This window comes from Mytilus edulis, chromosome 9 (assembly GCF_963676685.1).
Source record: "Mytilus edulis chromosome 9, xbMytEdul2.2, whole genome shotgun sequence".
In the NCBI taxonomy this organism is placed as follows: domain Eukaryota; kingdom Metazoa; phylum Mollusca; class Bivalvia; order Mytilida; family Mytilidae; genus Mytilus; species Mytilus edulis.
Genome location: NC_092352.1, coordinates 29,267,146 through 29,292,760, shown reverse-complemented (window position 1 = coordinate 29,292,760; position 25,615 = coordinate 29,267,146). Strand labels below are relative to the sequence as shown.

Here is a 25,615-nt window from a genome sequence, read left to right as displayed (position 1 = left end):
CTTCCGAAGACCAGTACTTTATTTGTCAGTCTACTTATCGTTTTTTTATTGTTCTAATGAAGTTATATGCAATACTTAGACTCTGTTCACAAAAACACTAGTTTACTAGAATTATTCCTTCTTTACCTTCAGTGTCGCTTTTCCTTTTTCTGCAAGAGCCTGTTATAACTAAAGATCCATGATGATTATTGTTACTAGGTTAATGTAATTGAGAAACATCACCCGTTGAGATGCTGAGTTATATCAAGGAAGAATAGTTTAAAAGGAATGATGACAAGTTATAGAAATTAAGGTTGAGACAGAACAACAAATAACTATTATATTTATATATATGTATAAAAAAAAAAAGATCAGTGTCGAAATTTTAGTGAGGCAATTGCTTCACTTGCCTCAAGGGTAGTTACGGCCTTGTCGACGCAGTGGTCGGTACCCATGTTGAAAATGATAATGGATTTTTTTATCATGTTATTTTATAGAAGTATTTGGTAAGATCAAAGAAATCTCTGTTGTTTTTTTCAATTTTACTCCAAATCTATTTTTGGATACATGTATAATAAATGTTTGCCTCGGCTTGCCTTTCTAAAAACATTGTATCTGTTTGATGTGACCATTTGAATATAATTGCTTTTCAATTGCTGAATCCATTACAGATTAGTGAAATTGTTAAGAAGCCATTCACTGTCAATCAAATTTGTCTTTGTTTATTTACTAATCATAAACACCAAGGATTAAACACAATAAAAACACGAACACACGCCAATCATTAAAATTTCTTTTGTCAATAAACATCATAAATCACAATAATATTTCAAGTATAAGTTAATTACCCTCATTTAAACATATCTAATTCAACTGATGTAACAAATATTAATCATTTTTATATACGATCTTTTTTTTTCATAAATATTCATTATAATCTCATAAATTTGTATATAATTTTAATATATTATAAGATTTTTTTTTATTACAGTAAAAAAAAAAACAATCTTCTAATCGTAGTCCGAGTTGGTTCAATATATTTCTGCATATGAATAATGGTAGGCCGAGTTTGTTATAGTCCGAGTTAGTTATAGTCCGATTTTGTTATAGTCCGACTTTGTTTTAGTCCGAGTTATCCAGCAGCGAGTATTTTGATGTTGATTTCCGGTTAAGTGAACAAGTGCTTTTGAAGAACAAGCTTTGTGATTGGTCAACTGAGGACGAATGATCCAATCAAAAAGTCCAATACAAACTATTCGTACATTCCTTGCCATTTACCAAAACATTGAACTATTAGTATTTTGATAACAACATTACCATCAAAATACAGCATGCCAACTTGTTTAAGAGCAAAATGTATTATCGTTGGTAAGTTGAGAGTCCACCATTTATGCAAAAAAGTATAATTTCAATACAACAATGCCCTTATTTTACTTTTAAAGATATATATTCTACATGTCATATGTCATGTACATGTACCTGATCATGTCATGATGTCCATGAAGATTTACTGACTAAGTATGCATAATGGTCTACATGCTTTCGACATGTTTGATGGACTGTATCCAGGTGTGTTGATAAGTCGTTATTCTAAGGCTATTTTGTTCTTATTTTTTCTGTAGACTTAGCTTTCATTTTTTATTACCATGCATTGTCAAGCTTGGTAACTCATAATTGTTTGTCAGTAACTAAATGTACGATGCTGTCCCATACTGAACCTTCTGACCTTGTTTGTTTACATTCAAATTTCAATGGCATCAAAATCATGTGATGTCAATTCGTTATACCCAATCAAATTGCTCTACTGTCAATTAGGGGATTTTTCAGTCTACGGCAATTACGTTATTTCTTTGTGGGATATTGCTTCAAAATAGTTTGCAATAATTTAAGGTTTTATTTAACAGGAAATCTCTTTTTTTGCCATCTCTTTTGACATCAAGGGAATTTTGAATGAATATTTACCTACAGCTATGATGGTCAGAATATCCATCTTTTTATAATGAATAAAAAGAAAATTTTATGAAAAATAAATGTAAATTGTTTTTTATTAACCAACTCTATATTCCTGTACAAAATTATGGCATGGACATCGTTTTTTTCGTGTAGTTTTCCTTTCATTTTGATTGGGATTTTTTCGCGGGAAAATTGTGATAGACGTAAGGAGCATGTCATTTTAAAATTCCTAAAAATACGATTTGCTTGACCTGTATTGCCTGCCACAAGATTGATGACGCTGAATGGAATGTACACAAAGCAATGGAGGCCGGAAGTGGGATTTTGTGAAGTTCTAGAATGTTTTTAGACATTCGGAAGTCGGGATTGAAACTGGCATTAGAAAATTGGCATTTTTTTGCAATAATTGAGAACAACAATGAAAACTTACCTAAGAAATGTTTTTTTTATTCAAAAGGCAGAAAAAACGTATTCTGCACTGTTTTTCTACGCCGGAAGTAGCATAGTGACGTCAATGCGGTGTTTCCCTGTGTGTTAAGTTCAAACACAAATACCTAACGAACTGACAAGATGAACGACTTTAGACTACGGTAGGATACCAATGCGGCCGTTGTCGTTTGATCATAGTCTGACTTTTGTTTTAGACAGAATAATTATGATGTCTTGTAAGTGTAATGGTAGTCACTTTGTTTACTTGTTTATTTTATTTATTTGGGAAAATTAATATTAGTATTACTTAAAGTTCCGTTTCTCTTTCTCCTGAGACTAGTCATGTAATTATTCTTGTTGGGACTTCCTGCTTCTTGTACGTGCCCGACATCTGGCCTTGCTGGGCTCATCCCTAGGAACTATAAGTATGACGTCACTTACCAGGTTCGGGCAGTCTACACTTAGGATTTCAAATGAGCAGACTTTCATATTGTTTTGCTTTAAATATGGAACCTTTATTTAAACAACAAGTAGACCATATATTTTATTCAGTATTCTTACATTTATGTAATCGTATGTTCAACCATAATGTTTGTCTTTAAAACCAACCAAGATGGGCGACATGGCTACAAAGGGTAAAATGCAGTTTTTGGCTCATATCTCTGAAACCAAAGCATTTAGAGCAAAGATGGTGTGGATAAAATTGTTTATGAGGTTAAGATCTATCGGCCCTGATATTTTCGCACCAATCGGGCAACTTGTTATTGGGTTGCTGCCCCTGAATTGGTAATTTTTCAGAAAATTTTGAAGCTTTTGGTTATTATTTTAAATATCATTATCATGATTATAGATAGAGATAAACTGTAACAGCAATAGTATACAGCAAAGTTAGAGCTACAAATAAGTCAACATGACAAAAGTGGTCAATTGACCTCATAAGGAGTTATTGCCCTTTATAGTCAATTTTTTACAATTTTCATAAATATTTGTAAATTTTTGTAATTTATTTTACAAAATATTTTCCACTGTTACATTCTGGGCTAATTTCATTATCGATAAAGATAATTGTAAGCAGCAAGATTGTTCAGTAAAGTAAGATCTACAAACACATCACCAACACCAAAACACAATTTTGCCATGAATCCATCTGTGTCCCTTGTTTAATATGCACATAAACCAAGGTGAGCGACACAGGCTCTTTAGAGCCTCTTGTTAAACAAACTCATCCTTTGGATTCGTTCATTTAGATAGTTAACTTGTAACTAGTATATAAATAGTACATAGATGAAACTGAGCACAAGTTTTAAATATTTATCAATTTGACAAATATCTCATACACATACTTTTTTTCAGGTGATTCTTCTGTAGGAAAGAGCTCCATTTGCCAAGTTTTTCACAGCGATGGATCACACTTTCCTAAGAATTATACAGTAGTAAGTTTATAATTTGTTAGGCTGGAACTTATCCAGTAAATTAATTTAAAATTTCATGCATTATCCAAAATATAAACACATTAATCCATACACATCACTTCAGTTGTAGCAAATTAATTAGAAAATCTGTTATTTAGTAGTTTTACCGAAATTTCAAACATTACAGGGTTAAATAATATCTTGTTTTGTACATAGTCATGGAATTGAAATAGAACATTTGCTTGTCACCTTTGCAAATTTTCACTGCTGAATAGAAGTTGAGGTGACCATATTTCCATACCAATCCTTTGTACACTACAGTCATGACAGTATACATACATGTATATGGATAATTAAAAATGATACATGTATATTATTTATCTTGTTTAAGACAAAGAAAATCACCAAATTATCAATAAGCATAAATTTACAAATGTGGTATGAAAAGTAATACATAAATCTATGACATCATGTTATGAATCATTTCAATTTTGATATAAACGTATATAAATGATACTAAATAATTTTTGAAGTTTAAAATGTCCAAAATATACAAATACAATTAGTTGATTATTTGATGATTCTTTCTAAATATCAAACATCCATATCACAGAGAGACAAAAGAAGGGGAAGTACAACACTAAATTGGACATAAAAAAGGGAGAGAATCTAAGGTCAGCCTTGCCTGATGGTGGATAATTTGAAATTTTCAATGAGTATGTAAGTTCAATTCGAAATCTTTTATTTTCAGACAACTGGTGTAGAACTATTGGTGAAACATGTCAATATACCAGATACCAAAGATACAGTTGTAAGTTATATTCTTATCTATTATTAACAAAATAATATATTTTACATGTATTGTTATCTATTTAGAACTTCATGTGTAATTCTACACATTTAATCAACTGTGAACAATTTTTTATATAATAACAAATAAGTTTATGCATCCTTTAAATCAAACAACAGCATATTCAGTGCATGCCTTGAACAATCATTGTGTAAAAGTTTCATGAGAAGTATATCTTAAAAGCATATTTAATTTATCAAGAGACATGATTTCGCTTTCTCACCATGCTCACTCAAAACCATGGAGCGATGCTTTTATTAGATACATGCAAAGAATTCAAAAGGATATATGTTTTAGCAAAAATAAAAAAATGACACTTTTGTAGCATTATTTAAGTATGCAGCATTTTCTGAAATTGAAATAATTGTGTTCATTATTCAACAATCACAATGATAAACACACACAAAACAAGAGCTAGTTTTCATGGACCCTACACATCACATGTGTAAAATTTGGTGAGGATTTTTATGTAAGCATGATTAAGTAAAACAAAACCAGCATTGATTGACATAAACTATAAACCAAGTTATGTTAGAATTGTACTATGACCACCTTTGTCCATCTATCTTTATAATGGAACAAACTAGTATTGAATGTAATAATAGCTACTTCTATTAAACACAATCAGATATTTTATACAGACCTTGTTTTTGGCTTGTGTATGTTTTATATAATAATATATGTATTTATATGTTCATTTTTGTGCAGGAACTCTTCATGAATGATTCTGCTGGAAAAGAAATATTTTCTGATTTAGTACAGAAATTTGTAAGTACATGTGTATATATATGTTATAAGTGAGAAAAATTCCTTACCGTAATTGTAATTTTACAGAAGTTAATATTTTTTTATAGTGGGAGTCAAGTGAATGAAAGAAGATAAAAGATAATAATCATTGAGACGTCAACCCAACAACACAATCAATAAGTATGGACATCTAAAGGTGAACAAATGGCCTTTTATAAAATATATTGTTGGCAAAAACCAGGAATTATGAGTTCTGAATTAACAACATCAGTTACTTAAATGTGTATTTGTAAAACAAACAATTAGAAAAACATTGCAGAATTCAGATTTTGCTATAAAGTTTCTGAAACCTGTATGTCAGTTATGCTTTCACCAACATAACCATTATGTAAACCTATAAGTCAGCACATTTCAAGGTCAAGGTTATGTCTCTGGCATGCAGTTGACTGACTGGTTAAATGTATGTACATGTATGGTAAGCTCATTTCTATTAATACTGTTAAATTTTCATAATAGTGCAACTTTATTTGATTTAGTACAGATTAGTTCAGATATGTGTTGAATACATTATGAATAACATTTACAGATGTATCAATTAATTATGCAGAAAAAAAGTATTTTCTTTAAGGTGGGATATCCGTGGATTACACAATGGAATAACACAGTGTTCAAACAGTGCAATATTAGTCTTGTTGAACTGACATAAACAAATTTTACTAATACTTACTCAATCAGTTCGATTGTGGGGCTATTATTTTGAATATTTTGTGTTTAACTTATGAAATAGAACAGAAATCTTATTTATTTTTATTCCAGAGACTGATTTATCATGGGAGATAACTCAGATAATTTAATGGTATTTTTTTTAAAGGAAAATATAATGGATTGTTTAATACAGCTTTATTCTTAAAATTTTCAGTGGGATCACCCAAATGTTATCATGGTTGTTTATGATGTCACTAGCGAAACTTCATTTTCTAGTTGTGCAAAGTGGTTAGAAAGGGTGCGGTCACAAAAACCAGATGTACATCTACCAGGTAAGGACAAGCATGCATTTGTAGAATATAGGTCAAGATTATTTATTTACATTTATTTCATTCACTCTTACTCATAGTTTCAAGTTCAAGCTTAGTAAAATACATACCTGAATTATTTAAAACAGCAAGTTTTTTTTACCTACAATCAGTAATTTAACAGTAAAATTTCTATTTTTATGTACAGGCTCTGTTTTGTAACACCAACTTACAAATCTTTCTAGAAATTTTGGTTCCATTGAAAGTAAAATTTGCAGCTTTAAAAAAGGAGTTGTTGGAATAAACTTTTATTCATAGATCACAGATCAATAGAATTGGAATTGAAATAAAATAAAAAGTATAAAACGTTTATTTATTTTTTAATATTTTTTTTTTACAGGTGTTTTAGTAGCAAACAAAATAGATTTAGATCAGAGAAGATTAATAAGTCCTAAAGCTGGTCAGGAATTTGCAAACTCAAATGGTCTCAAATATTTTGAATGCTCAGCAGTAAGTATTAGAGACTTTTAAATGTACAATAAAACAAGGGGTTTTAACCAAAATATTTACGTGCACTGTAAAGCAAGCTGTTTTAATTTTTTTTTTAAGAAAAAAAATGAAAATATAATGCTTTTAAAGCTTGAAAAGTATTTAAAAATCAGGATTAAAGTTCTATAACCTTGCTTACAAGGTTTACATTGGTCTTCTGCATGTTTAAGACTATTGTTCTTTAAAATGGGAATAGCATTGAGCTGAAGGCAAGAAAGGTTTCATGAATTTCTTTATTATTACTCTTGTTGCTCCTATATATTCCTTTACATAATTTAGAACTTTTCTGGATTTTTAGATTTTGGAACTTTTTTTAATTTTCAACCATGGTGCTGTTTTGATTTTTGCTACTTTTTTTTTATCTGCGCCAGTTGAACTGCCATGATTTTCTCATCACTTGGCGTACGTCGTCGTCGTCTGTCGTCGTTAACAATTTTTCAAACATCTTCTCCTCTGAAATTACTGAATGGATTTGAATGAAACTTAAAATGATTGTTCCTTAGATTATCCTGCACAAAGTGTGTGCTTCGATTTTTGATCCGTCAAAAAACATGGCCGCCGTTACTTAAAATAGAACAATGGGGTCAAATGCAGTTTTTGGCTTATATCTCAAAAACGGAAGCATTTAGAGCAAATCTGACATGGGAAAAAATGTTCATTAGGTCAAGATCTATCAGCCCTGAAATTTTCAGATGAATTAAACAAACCATTGTTGGGTTGCTGCCACTTAATTGGTAATTTTAAGGAAATTTTGCAGTTTTTGGTCATTATCTTGAATATTATTATAGATGAAGATAAACTGTAAACAGCAAAAATGATCAGCAAAGTAAGATCTACAAATAGGTTAATATGACCAAAATTGTCAATTGAACCCTTAAGGGGTAAATGTCCTTTAATGACAATTTTTCACAATTTGTTCATCATATTTGCTAACTTTAAAAAATCTTCTCCTCTGAAACTACTGAATGGATTTGGATGAAACTTAGCATGATAGTTCCTTAGATTATCCTGCACAAAGTGTGTGCTTTGATTTTTGATCCGTCAAAAAACATGGCCGCCCTTACTTTAAATAGAACATAGGGGTCAAATGCAGTTTTTGGCTTATATCTCAAAAACGAAAGCATTTAGAGCAAATCTGACATGGGGTAAAAATGTTCATTTGGTCAAGATCTATCAGCCCTGAAATTTTCAGACGAATCAAACAAACCATTGTTGGGTTGCTGCCACTTAATTGGTAATTTTAAGGAAATTTTGCAGTTTTTGGTCATTATCTTGAATATCATTATAGATAAAGATGAACTGTAAACAGCAAAAATTATCAACAAAGTAAGATCTACAAATAAGTTAAATATGACCAAAATTGTCAATTGACCCCTTAAGGGGTTATTGTCCTTTAATGACAATTTCTTTATTTATAAACAGTAAGTCATATATATTTGTAATATTGAAGAATTGTTAGCTGTACATGTTTGCCTGGCATGGTTCAATATGTTCAATAAGGCATTGTTTACCAGGTGAGCGATTCAGGCTCTTGAGAGCCTCTTGTTTACTTTAGCCTGTGGTATTGTATTTATTTTAAGATTTTGACATCTTTATATATAAAAATTAGGAGAAGTGGCATGTTTGCTGTTAGACAACTATCCACCCAAGTTAAAATGAAGTGGTAGTAAGCAATCATAGGCCACGGTTTGGCCTTCAACATTGAGAAAAACTCATAACATATTGTCTGTAATAAAAGACCCTAACATGAAAAGTGAAACAATTCAAACAAACAAAATAAAAGTCTAATTTATAACAAAACAATTTTCCCCAAAACCACTACGGCAGACATGAACCTCCAACAACCACTGTACTACATGCTCCTCACTTTGGTCTGAACCTAAAAGAATGTGGCCTGGTTTTTGAGTGTTTAACCCTCTCATAGCCTTGGACAGTGATGTGACAGCACAGCATGAGAACAAACTGCAAAAATCATTTTCAATTGGTTTAATTCAAAAGTTCTAAGGCAACTAAAACAACTAACTTAAAAACAATAAACACAAAGCAAATTAAGAGTACTCACAGTTAATGAGAACCTGTTGTAAGCCAATCATACCTAATAATTAAATTATTTTTTTCCACATTAAATTATCAATAAGCATACAACCAGAGCATTCAATGTAAAGCCAAAATATAAGTAAACAGTTTCAACAGAGTATAGGATCATGATTTATCATACTGTACATCTGAATTACAGATAAATTGTATGTGTTAATACAATCAATGGCAAGCGTGCTGTATCAGCCACCCGTGATGATATCAATATCAGCACGGTTGCAAAAGTTTTATCACACCTTTAATCTGTATGATGTCACGTCATCGATTGCAGTCACTGTTGCAAAGGCTTTATCAAATCCCTAATCTGTATGACGTCATGTCAAACCTATAATCTGTATGGCGTCATTTCAAACCTCCTTATCTGTATGACGTCATGTTACATAAATAACAACTACTTGAGGTATATGTATATAATAAAGTGTATATGATATGGCTTTTTCAATATCACACACCATATCAACCCTCAACCAATATAATCCCTCGAGCAGAGCTCTTGGGATTATATTGGTGTCTCGGGTTGATACGCATGCGATATTGAAAAAGCCATATGATATTCTCTATATATATCTAGTTATTGATTACATTCACCCATGGTACTGTTTTGATCTGGTTGAAAACATGATCTCTTCATGTAATGGTTTAACATTCCTGCATTTATCAGACGAAGAATAACAATTAAAAGCAATTTTGTTATATTTTATTGTTGACTTCTAGTATTTTATTGAATTGTTTTTTATCCACTATATATAATATCTTTTTGACAATTCATAATATAAGCGCGTTTTTCCTTATTGTAGAGAAAATCCACCAATATTGTAATAGTTATAAAAAAGAAGATGTGGTATGATTGCTGATGAGTCAACTCTTCATTAGAGACCTCATGACTAAGAAATTAACAATAATAGGTCACTGTACGGCCTTCAAAAATGAGCAAAGCCCATACCACAGTCAGCTATAAAAGGCCTGGAAATGACAATTGTAAAGCAATTCGAACGAAAAAACTATTGGCCTAATTTGTGTACAAAAAAAATGAATGAAAAAGTGCATGTATATATGTGAATAAATATGATGATTTTTTTTTTTATTGTAGAAAGAAATGCAGAATGTGGATGGTTCATTTTACTACCTGGCTAATGAGTTCTACAAACTATACCAGGAGAAGATAGAGACATTTAAAACACTCACATGATCACTAGAAACATTTTAATTAATTTATAACATTCCGTCCGACTTCTGTTATTATGTAGTAAAATTCATTTGCTACAGTCTAGTTTTAATTACTTAAGCCTCATTCACTAGGGAGTATGTGTCTTGTAGAAAATACTCTGTATGTCCGTCTGTGTGTGTGATTGCATTTCTATTTTGTATGAAAAATCAAGATTGCCTTAATTGCATTTCAAATTTTAATGCACTGCATTAATTCCCTAAAAACAGAGGTCTCTCTTATCTTAAATGGATAAAAATTGTATGAAAATTAATCTTTGTTCAAATTTCTAGAATTTGAAAATTGCTGAATTTCACGTCTCTGTTCTCTGACTTTAGTTTGCCTCCTCAACCAAATGCTTTGAACATAAACACAATGCTTATTACTACATAATACAGATCATGTTTGAAATTGGGTGTCATCACTTTTACTGATCTTGAGTCATGCCCCTTTATGAACATAACAGTTGTTGATTTCCCCCCCATTCTCTTTACTTAAGTTTCCCCCAACCAAATGATATGAAACTTATACACAATGCTTATTACCACAAAATACAGATCAAGTGTAAATTTTGGTGGTAACACTTTCACTGTTCTAGAGTTATGTCTGAGACCTATACACAATATTACAAAACTCAGATCAAGTACAAATTTGGGTAGTGTCAGTTTTGCCGTTCCTGAGTTATGTCCCTTTGAATATTTATATGATATGCAAGCAGGGGCATCCTCTGTGTCCCATGGACACTTAACTAAAAATTATGAAACTTATACACAGTGCTTATTAACATTAAACACAGATCAAGGTTAAATTTTGGTAGCATCACTTTTACTATTGGAGAATTATGCTCCTTAAAAATGGAAAAATTGCTGAATTTTTCGTTTGGTTTTCTAACTAGTTTGCCTCAACCAAATGTTATGAAACTTATACACAGTGCTTATTATCACACAACTTGAATCAAATTTGGTTAGTGTCACTTCTACCGTTCTTGAGTTATCTCCCTTTATATTGCTATATGCAAGCAGCTGCAAATTCTGTGTCCTATGGACCTTTCCCCCATTTTTTTCTCAAACACAAAGCTATAACCATTTTTAGTCGTAGGTGTTCAATGAAACTTGATATATATAGATGTAATAAGCAATTCCAAATTACTTCTTATTGTCAAATATGGAGTAAAATGTTGTTTTTGTCAGGAAATAAAAATTACAAATTTTGAGAAATATAGATTCCTACACTGCAACAAGTGTATTACGATATTTCTCCATTGAGACAGTTAAATTTTATTATTTAAAGTGCAAGGCTTGCTGAGCTTTTTAAATAATCAAAATTTAACTGTTGAGAGTGGAGAAATTGTAATACACAAGTTATGGTGTCAGAATCTGTTTCTCTGATGATTTTTATCCTTCTTTTTCAAAGTTTTTCAGAAACTTGTGTTCTTTATATGGGATGTCATCAGACATGGTTGTCTTTTTCCATGACGTCACAATAGAAAAATGCAAAAGAAAACAAAACATTTTGATATCATAATCAAATTTTGACTAATCATTTGCCAAGAACAGATATTTCACTAGTGAGGAGAAATATTTTTCTCACACCAGTCAGGAAATGTGAAAATAGCACAAAAATTAGAGAAGCATCTTTATGTTTTGATTTCAACAGAATTGATATCTACTATATGCCTTCCAATCTAATTTAATTTGGTGTCAAAATTGTGGTAAAAACCTCAGATTTTTGTTCAAAAATTATAATCTTTAAAAACTGAACATATTATTTTTCTTGTTACTTATCCAAATGAAGTTAGATTAGTTTATGAAGGGTCTTATACAGTATTAAAATAATAGTAACCATAAAAAAGAAAAGTAAAATGAATGGTTGTACCAACAGGTATGCTGTTTTCCACATTATGTTCTTATGTATATTATTATGACTAAAGGAGTAGGTTTCAGCAAGGGCTGGTTTTTGCCTCAAATTTCAAGTTCATCAGATGAAAGACTTTGAACTTAAGTGTCTACTTCATTTGATTCAATTATTTTATGTGAAAGATTGGAACTTATTTTAGTCATTAAAATTGCTTAAATTCAAAAAATCTATCAAATATGCCATAATATGTCACTTTTCAGATGTTTTTTTTGTCGAAAATGAAAATGGCCACAACCTTGTTCACTTTCAACCTGTATATATGTTATGTATTATCATCAATTACAACTTTAAAACATTTAAATATTAAGAATAAACATAAATGCCCCTTCTTCCTTTTAAGACGGAAACCGTCTAAAATTTAACTCAAATGCTATAATTGTGAATATTTCAGTTATTTAGTATGACTTATTGATGCAGTACCAGATATATGAGCATTGTATTTTCACAAACAGCCCATAATGATATTAAGGTTACAGAATTATTCTACTTTCCAATAAATAGTCAAATGTTTAAATTTTAACAGTTTGGTAAAACTGCTATATTTTGGGGCCAAAAAGGAGTCTTACTGTACCTACTCCTTTATTTCTTAGGCACACTAAGTTATGCAAGCTGAGATGGATTATTATAAAGGAAGGAACTCCATTAAACTTTTGAAAGTTATCATCTCAATAACCTGAAAGCTTTAATGTCATTAGTTTCCTGTTTTTAAGGGATATTATCCCAGAAGTTAAGAATATTCAAAGATGACATGTTAGTAGTTTACCTGAAATGTGTTTCATGGTTGAAAAATAGTTGAAATGATTGCCCAATACAAATTTTGATGAAATCATGTTTCACAGCTGATATGCTGATTGATTAATTTCTTAATTAAATTGTTTTTTTCTCTATTTTTGTCATGAACATGCATGAAACGTTTGCTACTGGATGTTAAATAACCAACACTCAATCAATTGTTCTTTTCCGAAATATTACTTAAAACCTTTGCCACAGGATGTTAAGCAGAAAAACAATATATCAATTTCCTAAACTGTGTGATGTCATGCTAAAAAAAAAGTTGTCCTATATTTTGTTTCCATTATTGATTTCAAATATATGTACATGTAAACCCTTATTCATTTTATTTTTTCACAGTTATTCACAATGTTTTAGACCTAACATAATTTCATTGATCATGTTAACTATGTATACCCAAGTTAGAACTGACACAAATCTGACATATGCATAACATTGAATCTACTGTTTTGTTACTGCTCCCTCATACTTTTGTATAATGACTGTGAAAATAGCCTCAAACAATGCCAATTACATATTTTTTATGCCCCTGCCACTTGGTGCAGATCTGAATCTGATTTTTGGTACATTAATGTACAGTGGAGAATTTTAGATTGAGTTTGTATTTTAAACTCACCTGGGCCAAAGGGCCAAGTGAGCTTTTCTCATCACTTGGCGTCCGACCAACCAAGATTGCCGCCATTGCTAAAAGTAGAACATAGGGGTAAAATGTAGATTTTGTCTTCTATCTCTAAAACCAAAGCATTTAGAGCAAATCTGACCAGGAATAAAAGTGTTTTAAAATTAGATCATTCTATTTGCTCTGAAATTTTCAGATGATTCATACAACCCCTTGTTGGTTAAGGAAATTTTGCAGTTTTTGGTTACTAGTATTATCTTGAATATTATTATAGATAGGGATAAACTGTAAATAGCAATAATGTTCAGCAAAGTAAGATCTACAAAAACGTTACATGATCAAAATGGTCAATTGACCCTTTAAGGAGTTGTTGCCCTTTATAGTCAATTTTATGCAATTTTTCGTAAATTTTTGTTATCTTTTACAAAAATCTTCTCCTCTGAAACTACCAAGATAAATTTAACCAAACTTGTCCACAATCATCATTAGGGTATCTAGTTTTGAAAATGTGTCTGACGATTCCTCCTGTGAACCAAGATGGCCAACATGGCTAAAATAGGACATAGGGTAACATGCAGTTTTTGGCTCATATCTAAGAAACTAAAGCATTTAGAGCAAATCTGACAGGATAAATTTGTTCGATAAGTCAAGTTCTTCTGTCTGCCCTGAAATTTGTGGACTCATCTGGCAACCTGTTGTTGGGTTGCTGCCACTGAATTGGTAATTTTAAGAAAATTTTGCAGCTTTTAGTTATTATCTTAAGTATTATTATAGATACAGATAAACTGTCACGGCAATAATGTACAGCAAAGTAAAACCTACAAATAAGTCAGCATGATCAAAATGGTCAACTGACCCCTTAAGGAGATATTGCCCTTTATAGTCAATTTTTAACAATTTTCATAAATTTTGTTGATTATGTAAATTTTTACAAAATATTTTAACTACTGGCATAGATTCATAGGTTCATTATAGAGATAATTGTAAGCAGCAAGAATATTCAGTAAAGTAAGATCTACAAACACATGACCATCACCAAAACGCAAATTTTGTCATGAATCCATCTGTGTCCTTTGTTTATGATATGCACATAGACCAAGGTGAGTGACACAGGCTCTTTGGAGCCTCTAGTTTTCAGTTTGGCAACATTGTTTGAATAACAGCGAACAGAACTTGTGACTGAATCAAGACTTCAATATTTAGGATCAGACCTCAGTTTAAGATGTTGTTAACATCAATTACTTCATAAATCTTGATGGAATTTCATGAAACTTGGACAGAAGATTTTCTATGTTCAATAGGCTTAGTTTCTCATACAGTTAGCATTAGCCTTCGACTTTAGTAGAAAAAGCGAGACATAATCCTACATTCCGTTAGCGTCGGCATCGGTATGGCGGCGTCCACAAATATTCACTCTGTGGTTTAAGTTTTTGAAATTTTAATAACTTTCTTAAACTACCTTGGATTTCTACCAAACGTGGACAGAAGCTTGTTTATGATCATAAGATAGTATCCAGAAGTAAATTTTGTGAAAAAAAAAAAATCCATTTTTGCCGAATTTTACTTTTAAATGGACTTAGTTTTTCTGCCAGGTAACAACAAATTCACTCTGTGGTTAAAAGTTTTATTAGATTTTAATAACTTTCTTATACTATTTTGGATTTGTACCAAACTTGGACAGAAGTTTGTTTATGATTAAAAGCTAGTACCTTATGATTGTATGATTGACAACTGTCATTTTCACTAAACAATCAGAGACAAGGTAGACCTTTAATTGCAATGCCCCACCTCCTAAACTGTCAATCAAATCAACCTCACTCAGTCTTACATAATTATACCATAGATGTATCTGTATCTGTATGTATACGTTGAAGACACCAATTCTGGCTTTTACTCAACGGGAGAGAGAGACACCTATTGGCGGTGTTGGAGAGCAGCCTTGAAGCTCTCAACTGTATCTGCTCATACAATGCGGTCTTTTAGATGGTTCCAGTGTAGTATGCTCTTGACAAAGAAAGAGTTCTTATATGGATCGGTGTTGCTAGGAATAGTTTCTAGTGTCTTAGCATTGTTCTTCACTGAATTTGTCACTATATTGGCACTTGCAAAATTGTCAAATGTTTTAGGTTTGATTTTTCTCTTAGGTTTACTTTTAACAAGAAAATCGTCGGGATTAATACCCAATATACATCTTAATATACAAATATTTGACCTCATAATTGAATACACAAATGTATATATTAGATGTTTTGATATATATATAAGGATGATAGATTTATTTATTGCCAATTACTTTTGATCTACATTACATAAAGTGATTCTGTAAATTATATCTGAAAGATAGATGATTAATAGATTAACAAGATCTTTGAAAAAATGAAATATGAATATAGATATGAATATTTAAAAGGTATTCAAGTAAGGCCTATAGTTTACTGGTTAAATTTCCAATAATCATCTGTAATTAATCAACAATTTAGATTAGTTCACTATTTTTTATCAGGTCCAATGCCCTGTGTTGAAAAAATACTTTAAAAACTGCAGTTTAAATAAAAGTGTGCCATATCTTTTAATTTGAGCTCATTTTATCCTCATACTGGAAAAGCACGTTTCCTTCTAAAGCCCTGCTCTTAATGCAATTTCCAGCAATAGTGCTTTATTAATGTTCATTTTCCCCCACCATACCTTAATATGAAATAATTCAAACTACTATGCTAATCTTTCCATGAGTGATTTCCATCACTTTGATTAACACATTTATTAGATTCATAAACTGTCCTGGATTTTTATCAAACATGGACAGAAGCTTCTTACAATCAAAAGATAGTATCAAGAGGAATATCCCCCCCCCTCATTATTGTTGCAAAAATAGGCGAGACACTGGGTTCCGCGGAACCCTTACGATATTTTTTCATTATTGTCTCTCATGCAAAACATTACAATTCAGTGATTGAGATGGCATAACCTATATGTGTAAAGCTTTATACTTCAGCAGTTAGACGTCTTGGAGGTTTCATACTTTGATTGTAGCTTCCTTATTTTTGGAAGTTTTCGTCTGTTTTATGTCCATTGTCCTTGACTTCATTTTCCTGGCTCAGTAAATGCTTGTAACAATGAGTAGTTTTTTGTCATGTAGAGTACTCACCTTTTATAAGTAATATGATATTCACATTTGATGTATGGGACCCTTGCAAGGTCTACATGTCCATCAAACATGGTTCACCGGACCTTGATCTCATTTTATAGACTAGTGATGAAGCTCAAGTTTTTATGGTTAAGTCCGTATCTTATGTTATGTTGCTGTTGTGTCGTTGTTCTCCTCTTATATTTGATGCGTTTCCCTCAGTTTTGGGTTGTAACCCGAATTTGTTTTTTTCTATCGATTTATGAGTTTTGAACAGCGGTATACTACTGTTGCCTTTATTTAGATACTTTTAGCAAATGGGTCATTTAATTTTTGTACGAATGATTGTTAGGTGAACCTGTAGATCTGGCAGGTTTCATATGACATTAACCTAATTTTCAGTGTTCAGTAGTCAATGTTGAGTGTACATGGTATTTGTCTGTTTATCAGATACTATAAGAAATAGGTTACCTATATACAATGTATGAAATGATTGCATGGTGCACATGTTGTCCATCAGTTTTTGGCAGACCTTGACCTCTTTTTTTTTTGTTCATTGGTCAATGTTTAGTTTTGTAATTATGTCTGTTTATCAGATACTTAAATCAGTAGACTCACTACATTTGGTGAATGGTATGATTGCAATGTCTGTCTAATAGAAAGTAAATTTACAAAAATGCTGAACTACAAGGAAAAATCAAAACGAAAAGTCCCTATTCAAATGGCAAAAATCAAAAGCTCAAACACATCAAACAAATGAATAACAACTGTCATATTCCTGAATTGGTAAAGACATTTTCTTATGTAGAAAATGGTGGATTTGATCCTGGTTTTATAGCTAGCTGAACCTTGTATGACAGACGCATCAAATTCCATTATATTAAAAACGATGCGTGAACGAAACAATCAGACATAATAGGTAAAAATGTCAAAAAAAGGGATACAGCTGTCAACATTATGTTATCATTTGAATCACTATAATTGGTAACTTGAAAAATAATATGTTTTTGTTCTGTTAACTTCTCTATTAATATGATAACTATCTTTGGTATGTGCATACTTTGCAAGGTCCTCGTATCTGTCATAAAGTTTTCACTTGACCATGACCTTATTTCAGGGATCAGTGAATGATGTCAAGTTTCCATGGGCAGGACCATATATCAGATACTATAAGGAATAAGCCTTCTATATTTGGTGTACGGAAGGATTGTAAGGTGACATGTCCAGCCTCAGGTGTCATCTTACCGTGACCGCATTTTGACTGTTCAGTGGTAAGATACATTTTTGAATTTTGGTCTGTTTTTCTAATTCTATATATTCAATAATTTTCAAAGTTCATGAGTCTAAATAAGGATGTCATGGTGTGATCTGTTTCTCGTACTATAAGCAATATGTCAACTATATCCTGTGCATGAAATGATTGTTGGGTGTACACGCATTTACGGCTTTATTTATCCGCCATTGACAAATTTTCTTCGATGATACTTATGTAAATGTATTTACTTGTAGCAAAACTTAATATTTAGGAGTATTCCCCTAAACTCAATAAACAGTAAAGCAGGCGATACCGTTCAGCGTGTGCACTCGTGTGTGATAATGATATTGCATTTTAGTTATGATGACTGAAGATTGAAGTTAAGCAATTAAGGAACAGGTGGGGAGGGGTATTTGTATCATATAAACATATCTAGTTTCATAAAAATGTATTTCAATGAAAAAGTTCCAGGGGCATACTTTCTAGATGACTTTTTCCCATATAACTAATGTAAATATGATTCCTTAAGAGCTTATCAGCCTCCTATCATCAGTTTGGTCACTCTTGCCGCGTTTTAATACTTAAACACCAATTACCGGGTATGGGCTCTTTTTTCCAAGTACATTGTTCAAAGATGCTGGGACACTGTTTCAGCCTATCACCAAACAAATAATTATTCTTTACCTAAATTTAAAGTACATTTGTTGTCCATTCTTTTGAAGTGTTTTAGGAGTTTACTTTGCCATTTGATTAGGGACTTTCCGTTTTGAGTTTTGTTGGAGTTAAGTATTTTTGTGAGTTTACTTTATACTACTGTTTTAATGCCATGATAAATTAATGCAAGTAGAATGGTTTTTTTACATATACACTGCTTGGTCAGCATGCAATGCACCCTCATTAACTGGTTGTTTGTCAGTAGAGGTTTGAAAAAGGTTTAGGTAGGGATCAACCATTTGATATCCAGGAAGAGGAAAAGTAATGTTTGTAGATGAACTATTTGATTACATTTGCTGCTGTTTATTGTATTTTGTGTTGCTGACTATTCATTTTCATCCTGACTTCTGTATATTTGTTAATGTTCAATACCAAATCAATAGGTTAAAATAATATTTTTATTTAAATTTATACGTCTTATCTGGGTGCAGGGATAAAAGTCAATGTGACACCAACCAAAGATTAGAACAATAAAGCCACAAAATGTGTTGATTTGTCAATATATGGTCTTCAATTTGGTTGAAGGTGTCCTTAGGTGACAGGATCAACCAATAAATAATGACAACGTGAAAATCAAACTAGCTTAGAATATGATAACATTCAGGATGGAAAACATATTGTCAAACTAAAACAAAACACATTTCTAATTAATTTTGTTATCGTACTGATTTTTTATTTCAGCATTTGCTACAGATGAAATATTTTCAGTCTTATTTTCCTTTCTTCAATCGCAGAATCCTGTCCCTTACTCTCTTCCAAAAATTCCCCTTTCCGTTTGGCTTGTTTTTCTGTAATTTAAAAAATTATCTATTTTAATACAATTGATTGCATATGGTTTTAGTATATGATTTGGTTTATAAATTAGACCTTAGTATTGCAATGGAAACGGAAACAATATTTAAATTATTACCATTAGAAAAAAAAAATATTAGCTTCTTTTCTATATATAAACAGTACAAAAGGACTAAAACAAGTCAAATATATAGCAAACAGCCACATGTTCTTGTGGCATAGAATCTCTTTTTTTTTAATTTGGTTTTATATATTAGTGTATCTTTAAATAGTTTTTTAAATAAGGAGATTTTTCTGTAATATTTTGAATTATTCCCACTCATTAACTGTGAAACAATAGACGACACGCAACATTGTACAATGTATCTTCAACTTTTGTATTAGGTTTTGGATTTTCAGATATTATGGATTCAAGCATCCCTGTAACTACATTTATTTTCGATGCCTTTCTGGTGCAGAAAAATTGAAACCTTAAACATTCATATCAATAGAATATCACAGGGATTTTTTTTTAGCATAGACTGAACTTGAATATCACACAGGCAATAAGAGCGACCCCTTTGAAATTTGGCAGCATATATATAAACTACGGTGATGTGTGTATTCTATGAAGGTAGAATAATTGTACAAAAAGAAGCTTAAAACAATGACCATTCATTTTCAATATAATCTTCAATATTTCATTATCTTTTTTTCGTGTCTTAATCTTTTGTTTTTAAAATTGATCTTTTAAGGTGTCCAACTTTAACAAAAATATAGGTTGTACAAATTATATTCATTTTGTCAGATAGATATATTTTGCCATTGGGCTGTGATCGTATAATTGTACTGGTCAAAACTTGAACTTTATAATGACACTAACCTTCCCTTCATTTCTTCTCAGTGCACGATATTTCTCAAATGCTGTCCTGTCGAATGTGAGATCACAACCTGGAATAATAAGAAACCCTTTGAAATTTGTGAATGATCGATGAAACCACCAATAGATGTCTTTTTTGTTTGTTGTGTATGATCACATGATTGTGTTCTTTCTCATTGACATAACCCCAAATGATCTATTATTTATGAAGCATTATTGCGAGGAGTGATCGAGATGACCCTATTCCTATAATGCCCAAGTAAACCGTTTTGGTTTATGATTTCAGAAAGGCCAGTTAATAGAAAACATATAGCACAAAAAAAAAACGAATCATGCTATACAACACATTACTACAATACACTTTCATCACTGACAAAAGCTGCCCTTTAGCTGTATCCTGCCTACGGTAACGCACTAGTTTTCACAATATTATACAATTACTGTCTTTTGATGAGGTATATGTGTACTTGTATTGACTTTTGAAAACTGATATTCACTGAGGTCAACATTATTGACCATGTAATTTCATTTGTAGTACTAAATTTAAACTTAACCTTTAGAATTCAATTCGTTCCAATCATCTTTACAAATTCCTCGGCATGATCTGCAAGTTCTGGTTGCTGAAAATAGAATAAACAAAATTATGCGGTGTTACGTTATTTTTTTTATAAAACTTAGACAATCTGTAAACTTCGTCAAAATGATCACACTTTATGAAAGATACGTGTTAAATTCATTAGAAATAAGAATGTGTCCCAAGTACACGGATGCTCCACTGGCACTATCATCTTCTATGTTCAGTGGACCGTAAAATTGGAGTAAAAACTCTAATTTGACATTAAAATCAGAAAGATCATATAATAGGGAACATGTGTACTAAGTTTCAAATGGGTTAGACTTCAACTTTATAAAAAACAACCTCGACCAATAACTTTAACCTGAAGCGGGATGAACGGACGGACGAGAAGACGAACAAACTGACGGACGGACGAACGAACCCACAGACTAGAAAACATAATGCCCCTCTACTATCGTAGGTGGTGCATAAAAATTAATTGTAAGGTCAAATTGATTTATTGACCATCCTACAGTATCTCCTTATTCTAATTAATAGTTATTGTTGTACATTATTTCGTATAGATTCATTATGAAGTAACCAATCTATCTTTTATTCTCGGGGAAAGGGTAAGACGATTAAGAAAGAAAAAAATAATAAACGAAAATGAGTCTTGACCCAAAAATTTGTTGAAAATAGTTAAAACTTTCCACGCCATGATTAAACAAAGATTTGTGTGCAGAGAACGTCCCCTCTACCCCCCTTCCAACATCAGAATTATAGACGGTGTTCTCTTGTAAGTAACTTTTGATTAATTCTGGCTTACATATATGCAACCTTCATGCATCATTATCTAATACTAAATGTTTTACCTCTACAAGTTGATCTGCATTCTTTGCAGTTTTCCATTGGTACAAACTTATGCTTCACGCCACATGCCTCTATTCTATCCCTATATGACTTTCTGGCTGCCTTCATTTGTTCTCTCAACTCTTCAAGTGTGTCACGTTTCACAATGTTGTCATCAGTTGTCACTTAAACATAAAAAATGCAATAAGATGCTAATAATTTCAAAAATAATTTAAACACGTATCTAAAATAATGATAGTATAATACCGATATTCGTGAAGGCATTATTAATCGAATGATATTAACGTTTCTTGGTCTAAAAGTGATATGTTATATTTGTTGGATTTGGTCTTTATTCAAGATATTTTTCTATTACATTGTTTTTCAAAACTTAATTGCATGTTAATGCAATGACAGGATTATAATCCTATTTAATAGTTATCAAAGGTACCAGGATTATAATTTAGTAAGCCAGACGCGCGTTTCGTCTACGTAAGACGCATCAGTGACGCTCATATCAAAATATTTATAAAGCCAAACAAGTACAAAGATGAAGAGCATTGAGGATCCAAAATTCCAAAAAGTTGTGTCAAATACGGCTAAGGTAATCTATGCCTGGGATAAGAAAAATTCAAAGTTTTGTAATGACCACATTATTGATATTCATGTCGATATCGACGTGTTGACTACTGGGCTGGTGATACCCTCGGGGACGAAACGTCCACCAGTAGTGGCATCGACCCAGTGGTGTAAATAGTTATCAAAGGTACCAGGATTATAATTTAGTACGCCAGACGCGCGTTTCGTCTACATAAGACTCATCAGTGACGCTCATATCAAAATATTTATAAAGCTAAACATAATAGGTACTTTAATATATGCTTTTGTTTCTAAACCCTACTGTCGTATATATCATAACAGGTTCAAACAATTCTTACCTTCCTCCTCTTCGTCATCTCTCTTTTCGATTTCTGATGGGTCATCAATATTTTCATCCTTTTCCTCCTCTAAAGCGTCTTCATCAGATCTTTCCTCTCTTTCCATTTCATCAAGGTTTTCATCGCTTTCCTCGTCGTCGATAAATTCGTCTTCCGATCTTTCATCTTTATCATTCAGGTCATCGTCATCAGTAAATTCTTCCTCTCGTTCTGATATGTCATGTACGTTGTTATTGAAGTCTTCGTCAAGGTCACCAAGATCATCTTGACATTTACCAGCCACGAGGATTGCAATGAAAAATAGAACTACCCGTGTTGTTTTCTACAATAATTGTCAAATCTAATTAAATTGATTATTGCATTTTTAAAGGTTTTTTCTCATGCAGTGTATAATTTTCAGTTTGTATTTTTTTTTTTAATTTTTCAATCTCAATGTGTTGAAAAAAATATCTCAATGTTAGTTGTTTTTCAGTGTTTTTTTTAAGTACTCTTGTTTCAGTGTGTTGTTTTTTTAGAAATATGAAATCAACATAGTTTTGACGAGAACAATGCAAAACAATTTCGTATCTGATATAGGGCAAAATATATATTGACCATTGACCAGATCGGACATCAAAACCAGGTTCGTGTTGCTTAAACTTTAGTGTTCTATGTCGTTTATTGATTACTGTTGTTTGTATTTTTCTATCCAATGGCGTAGTGTATTGAATATCAACTTATGAGTTTGAATGTCACTCGGTATTGTTTGCCTCTCTTAGGTATGACATGACGTTAACTGACGAGTTTCTATAAATGGGACAGTCAAACGAGTTAAAAAATACTTTTAGGTCTCAAGTCACCCACACTTCACTTTATTCTCGCTCAATGTATAACCATTAGTGAAATAAACGAATACTAATAACTGAATAGATAATTCAAATCATTAAATAAATATATCTATAGGATATATTAAAGAATTGGGTTAGATGTTTTCCTTTTTCGGTTTATCTTTGAGAAGTCCCTATATTAGTTATGCTTCATATGAATATAATCACACAGTGAACAAGTAAACATTTCCGCTAAGAGTAAAACAGGTAGATTTTTATTATATTATATTTGGTCACATATTGCATATAGCAAGAAAGTCTTGCAGGTATATTGATAGAGGAAACGATTATGTGCTAAAACATAGAGCGGAAACTTAAAACATAAAAGCAAAGATGATCGATGACAATTATTCTACGTTGGAACACAACGAAATGTTCAGCAACATTTTAGTTAGTTTCAGTAATAATGTATTCGCATAAGAAATAACATTTGTTATTCAAAAGCAATAATGGCCTGTCTAAATATTGGGCAGTAATATTTCAGCAATAACACCAATGCTTATGCATTGAATATGCAATTCAAGCCTTTAATTTATCAATTTAAAGCTTTGATTGTTGATATATTAATATTAACAATTAAGTTTTATAATTATTATTTTAGCTAAAAGTAATACGAATAAAACATTAAAACTTACCATTTCGATTCTAAAAAAAATACAATCTGTTACAAGGGGAAAATTGTATCAAATATCAATAGTTCTGTGAAGACTCATGTTACTGTTTAATGATCATACCACACCCACATCAAAATTTATTGATTTGTTTTTAGAATTGAAGCCTGAACAGTTTTCGTTAGAATAAAATTTCTGAAAATGTAGATTCCTAATAAACTCATAAGAACTATTAGCAATGCCATTTTATAACAAGCAGCCCAGCAAATATAGAAATCAATTAATATTTTAAAACAACCCGAATGTATTGGATCAACCACCGTTCATCTATCACGTCTGCGGGGTTTTTTTTGTGGTACAAAACTGAAATTTATCACAACATTCTTAATATGAATATTTCCTTATCTCTAGATTGTGTTTTTTTAAACTGTTTGCTAAAATAGGCTTATATAATTAATATATTGACTTATATAATTAATACAAATAAAATAAAATACGTTAGCTCTGTTCAAATATAGATGTTTTACAATTTGTTATCAAATGAAAAGGTTTTACAGTTAAACAGACACCGAAATTCATCGCCAAGCTATTTTATTTTGGCATCAATAACACAGAAACACTCTTGGCTATCATTGCCAAAAAGACATCAAATATCAATTGGTAAACTGTGATTGCCTTTATAACCTTTCTTTCTTTTCTTCATAATATATCTAAATAATTCTCGTATTAAATTGTTTTTCAGATAATCTAAGTTTAGAGGAGACGCTAGTTCAGTGTCCTAAATCTATTTTTGAATACATTATTCCTGTATATTTTGCTTCAAAATATTACTTAGTAAAAATTCATCAAAGCTATCGGGCTTATAAATTTGTAGGCCAGACTGCGACTTTGACGCTCGAATAAAATAAAATATAGACGTAACGTTAGATATTACTACAGTTCAAATTGTGTTGTGTAAACAAAATATTTCTATAACTACATGCATTTTATATATGTAATGTTCATTTCAATCACTCAGATTTAAAAATACTGTGCAAGATAATTGGGTAAGGTTTCTATGAACTTGTGTTTGATCCAAAACGGACCATTCTAAGTTTTATTTGAAATGGATGCAATTAATTTACAAAAAGCTTGTGATGTTTATGCCATTCATTAGGTTTCCGATGGACAGTCGTCTCATGAGCTATCTTTCAGCATAGTGTTATATTTTTTTAGTTAATTTTTTTATATGGATATTTGAGTTGATTTTTTAGCACAGTTATAATTTACAAAATTTCAAAGTATACCCTTTCAATAATATCAATATTACTAATTTCAATTTTTCATTAAATGTCCTGCACCAAGTCAGGAAATTGACAGTTGTTATCTTATAGTTAGTTTCTGTGTGTGTTGCATTGTCGTTTGTTTTATGTTGCACTTGAGTGTTTCTGTTGTTACGTTGTTTAACCACTTATAGTTGATGTGTTACCCTCGGTTTTAGTTTGAAACCC

The 25,615-nt window shown here is 31.4% G+C and overlaps 2 protein-coding genes across 2 annotated transcripts; one reads left to right on the top strand and one right to left on the bottom strand.

The window, feature by feature from the left end:
- The first annotated feature begins 1,193 nt into the window (after positions 1–1,193).
- LOC139488032 (intraflagellar transport protein 27 homolog) lies at positions 1,194–10,294 on the top strand. Its single transcript, XM_071273346.1, has 7 exons — positions 1,194–1,347; positions 3,715–3,794; positions 4,525–4,584; positions 5,332–5,391; positions 6,290–6,407; positions 6,784–6,893; positions 10,120–10,294. Exons 1-7 carry the CDS (start codon positions 1,311–1,313, stop codon positions 10,216–10,218), a joined length of 564 nt encoding a protein of 187 aa, XP_071129447.1. The 5' UTR covers positions 1,194–1,310; the 3' UTR covers positions 10,219–10,294.
- Positions 10,295–19,294: 9,000 nt separating this feature from the next.
- Positions 19,295–24,203, bottom strand: LOC139488056 (chromo domain-containing protein cec-1-like). Its single transcript, XM_071273380.1, has 6 exons — positions 24,150–24,203; positions 22,649–22,970; positions 21,734–21,895; positions 20,860–20,925; positions 20,309–20,376; positions 19,295–19,442 (listed from the first exon to the last, which is right to left on the bottom strand). The coding sequence occupies exons 1-6, from the start codon at positions 24,150–24,152 to the stop codon at positions 19,365–19,367; spliced, it is 699 nt and encodes a 232-aa protein (XP_071129481.1). The 5' UTR covers positions 24,153–24,203; the 3' UTR covers positions 19,295–19,364.
- Between the last annotated feature and the right edge of the window lie 1,412 nt (positions 24,204–25,615).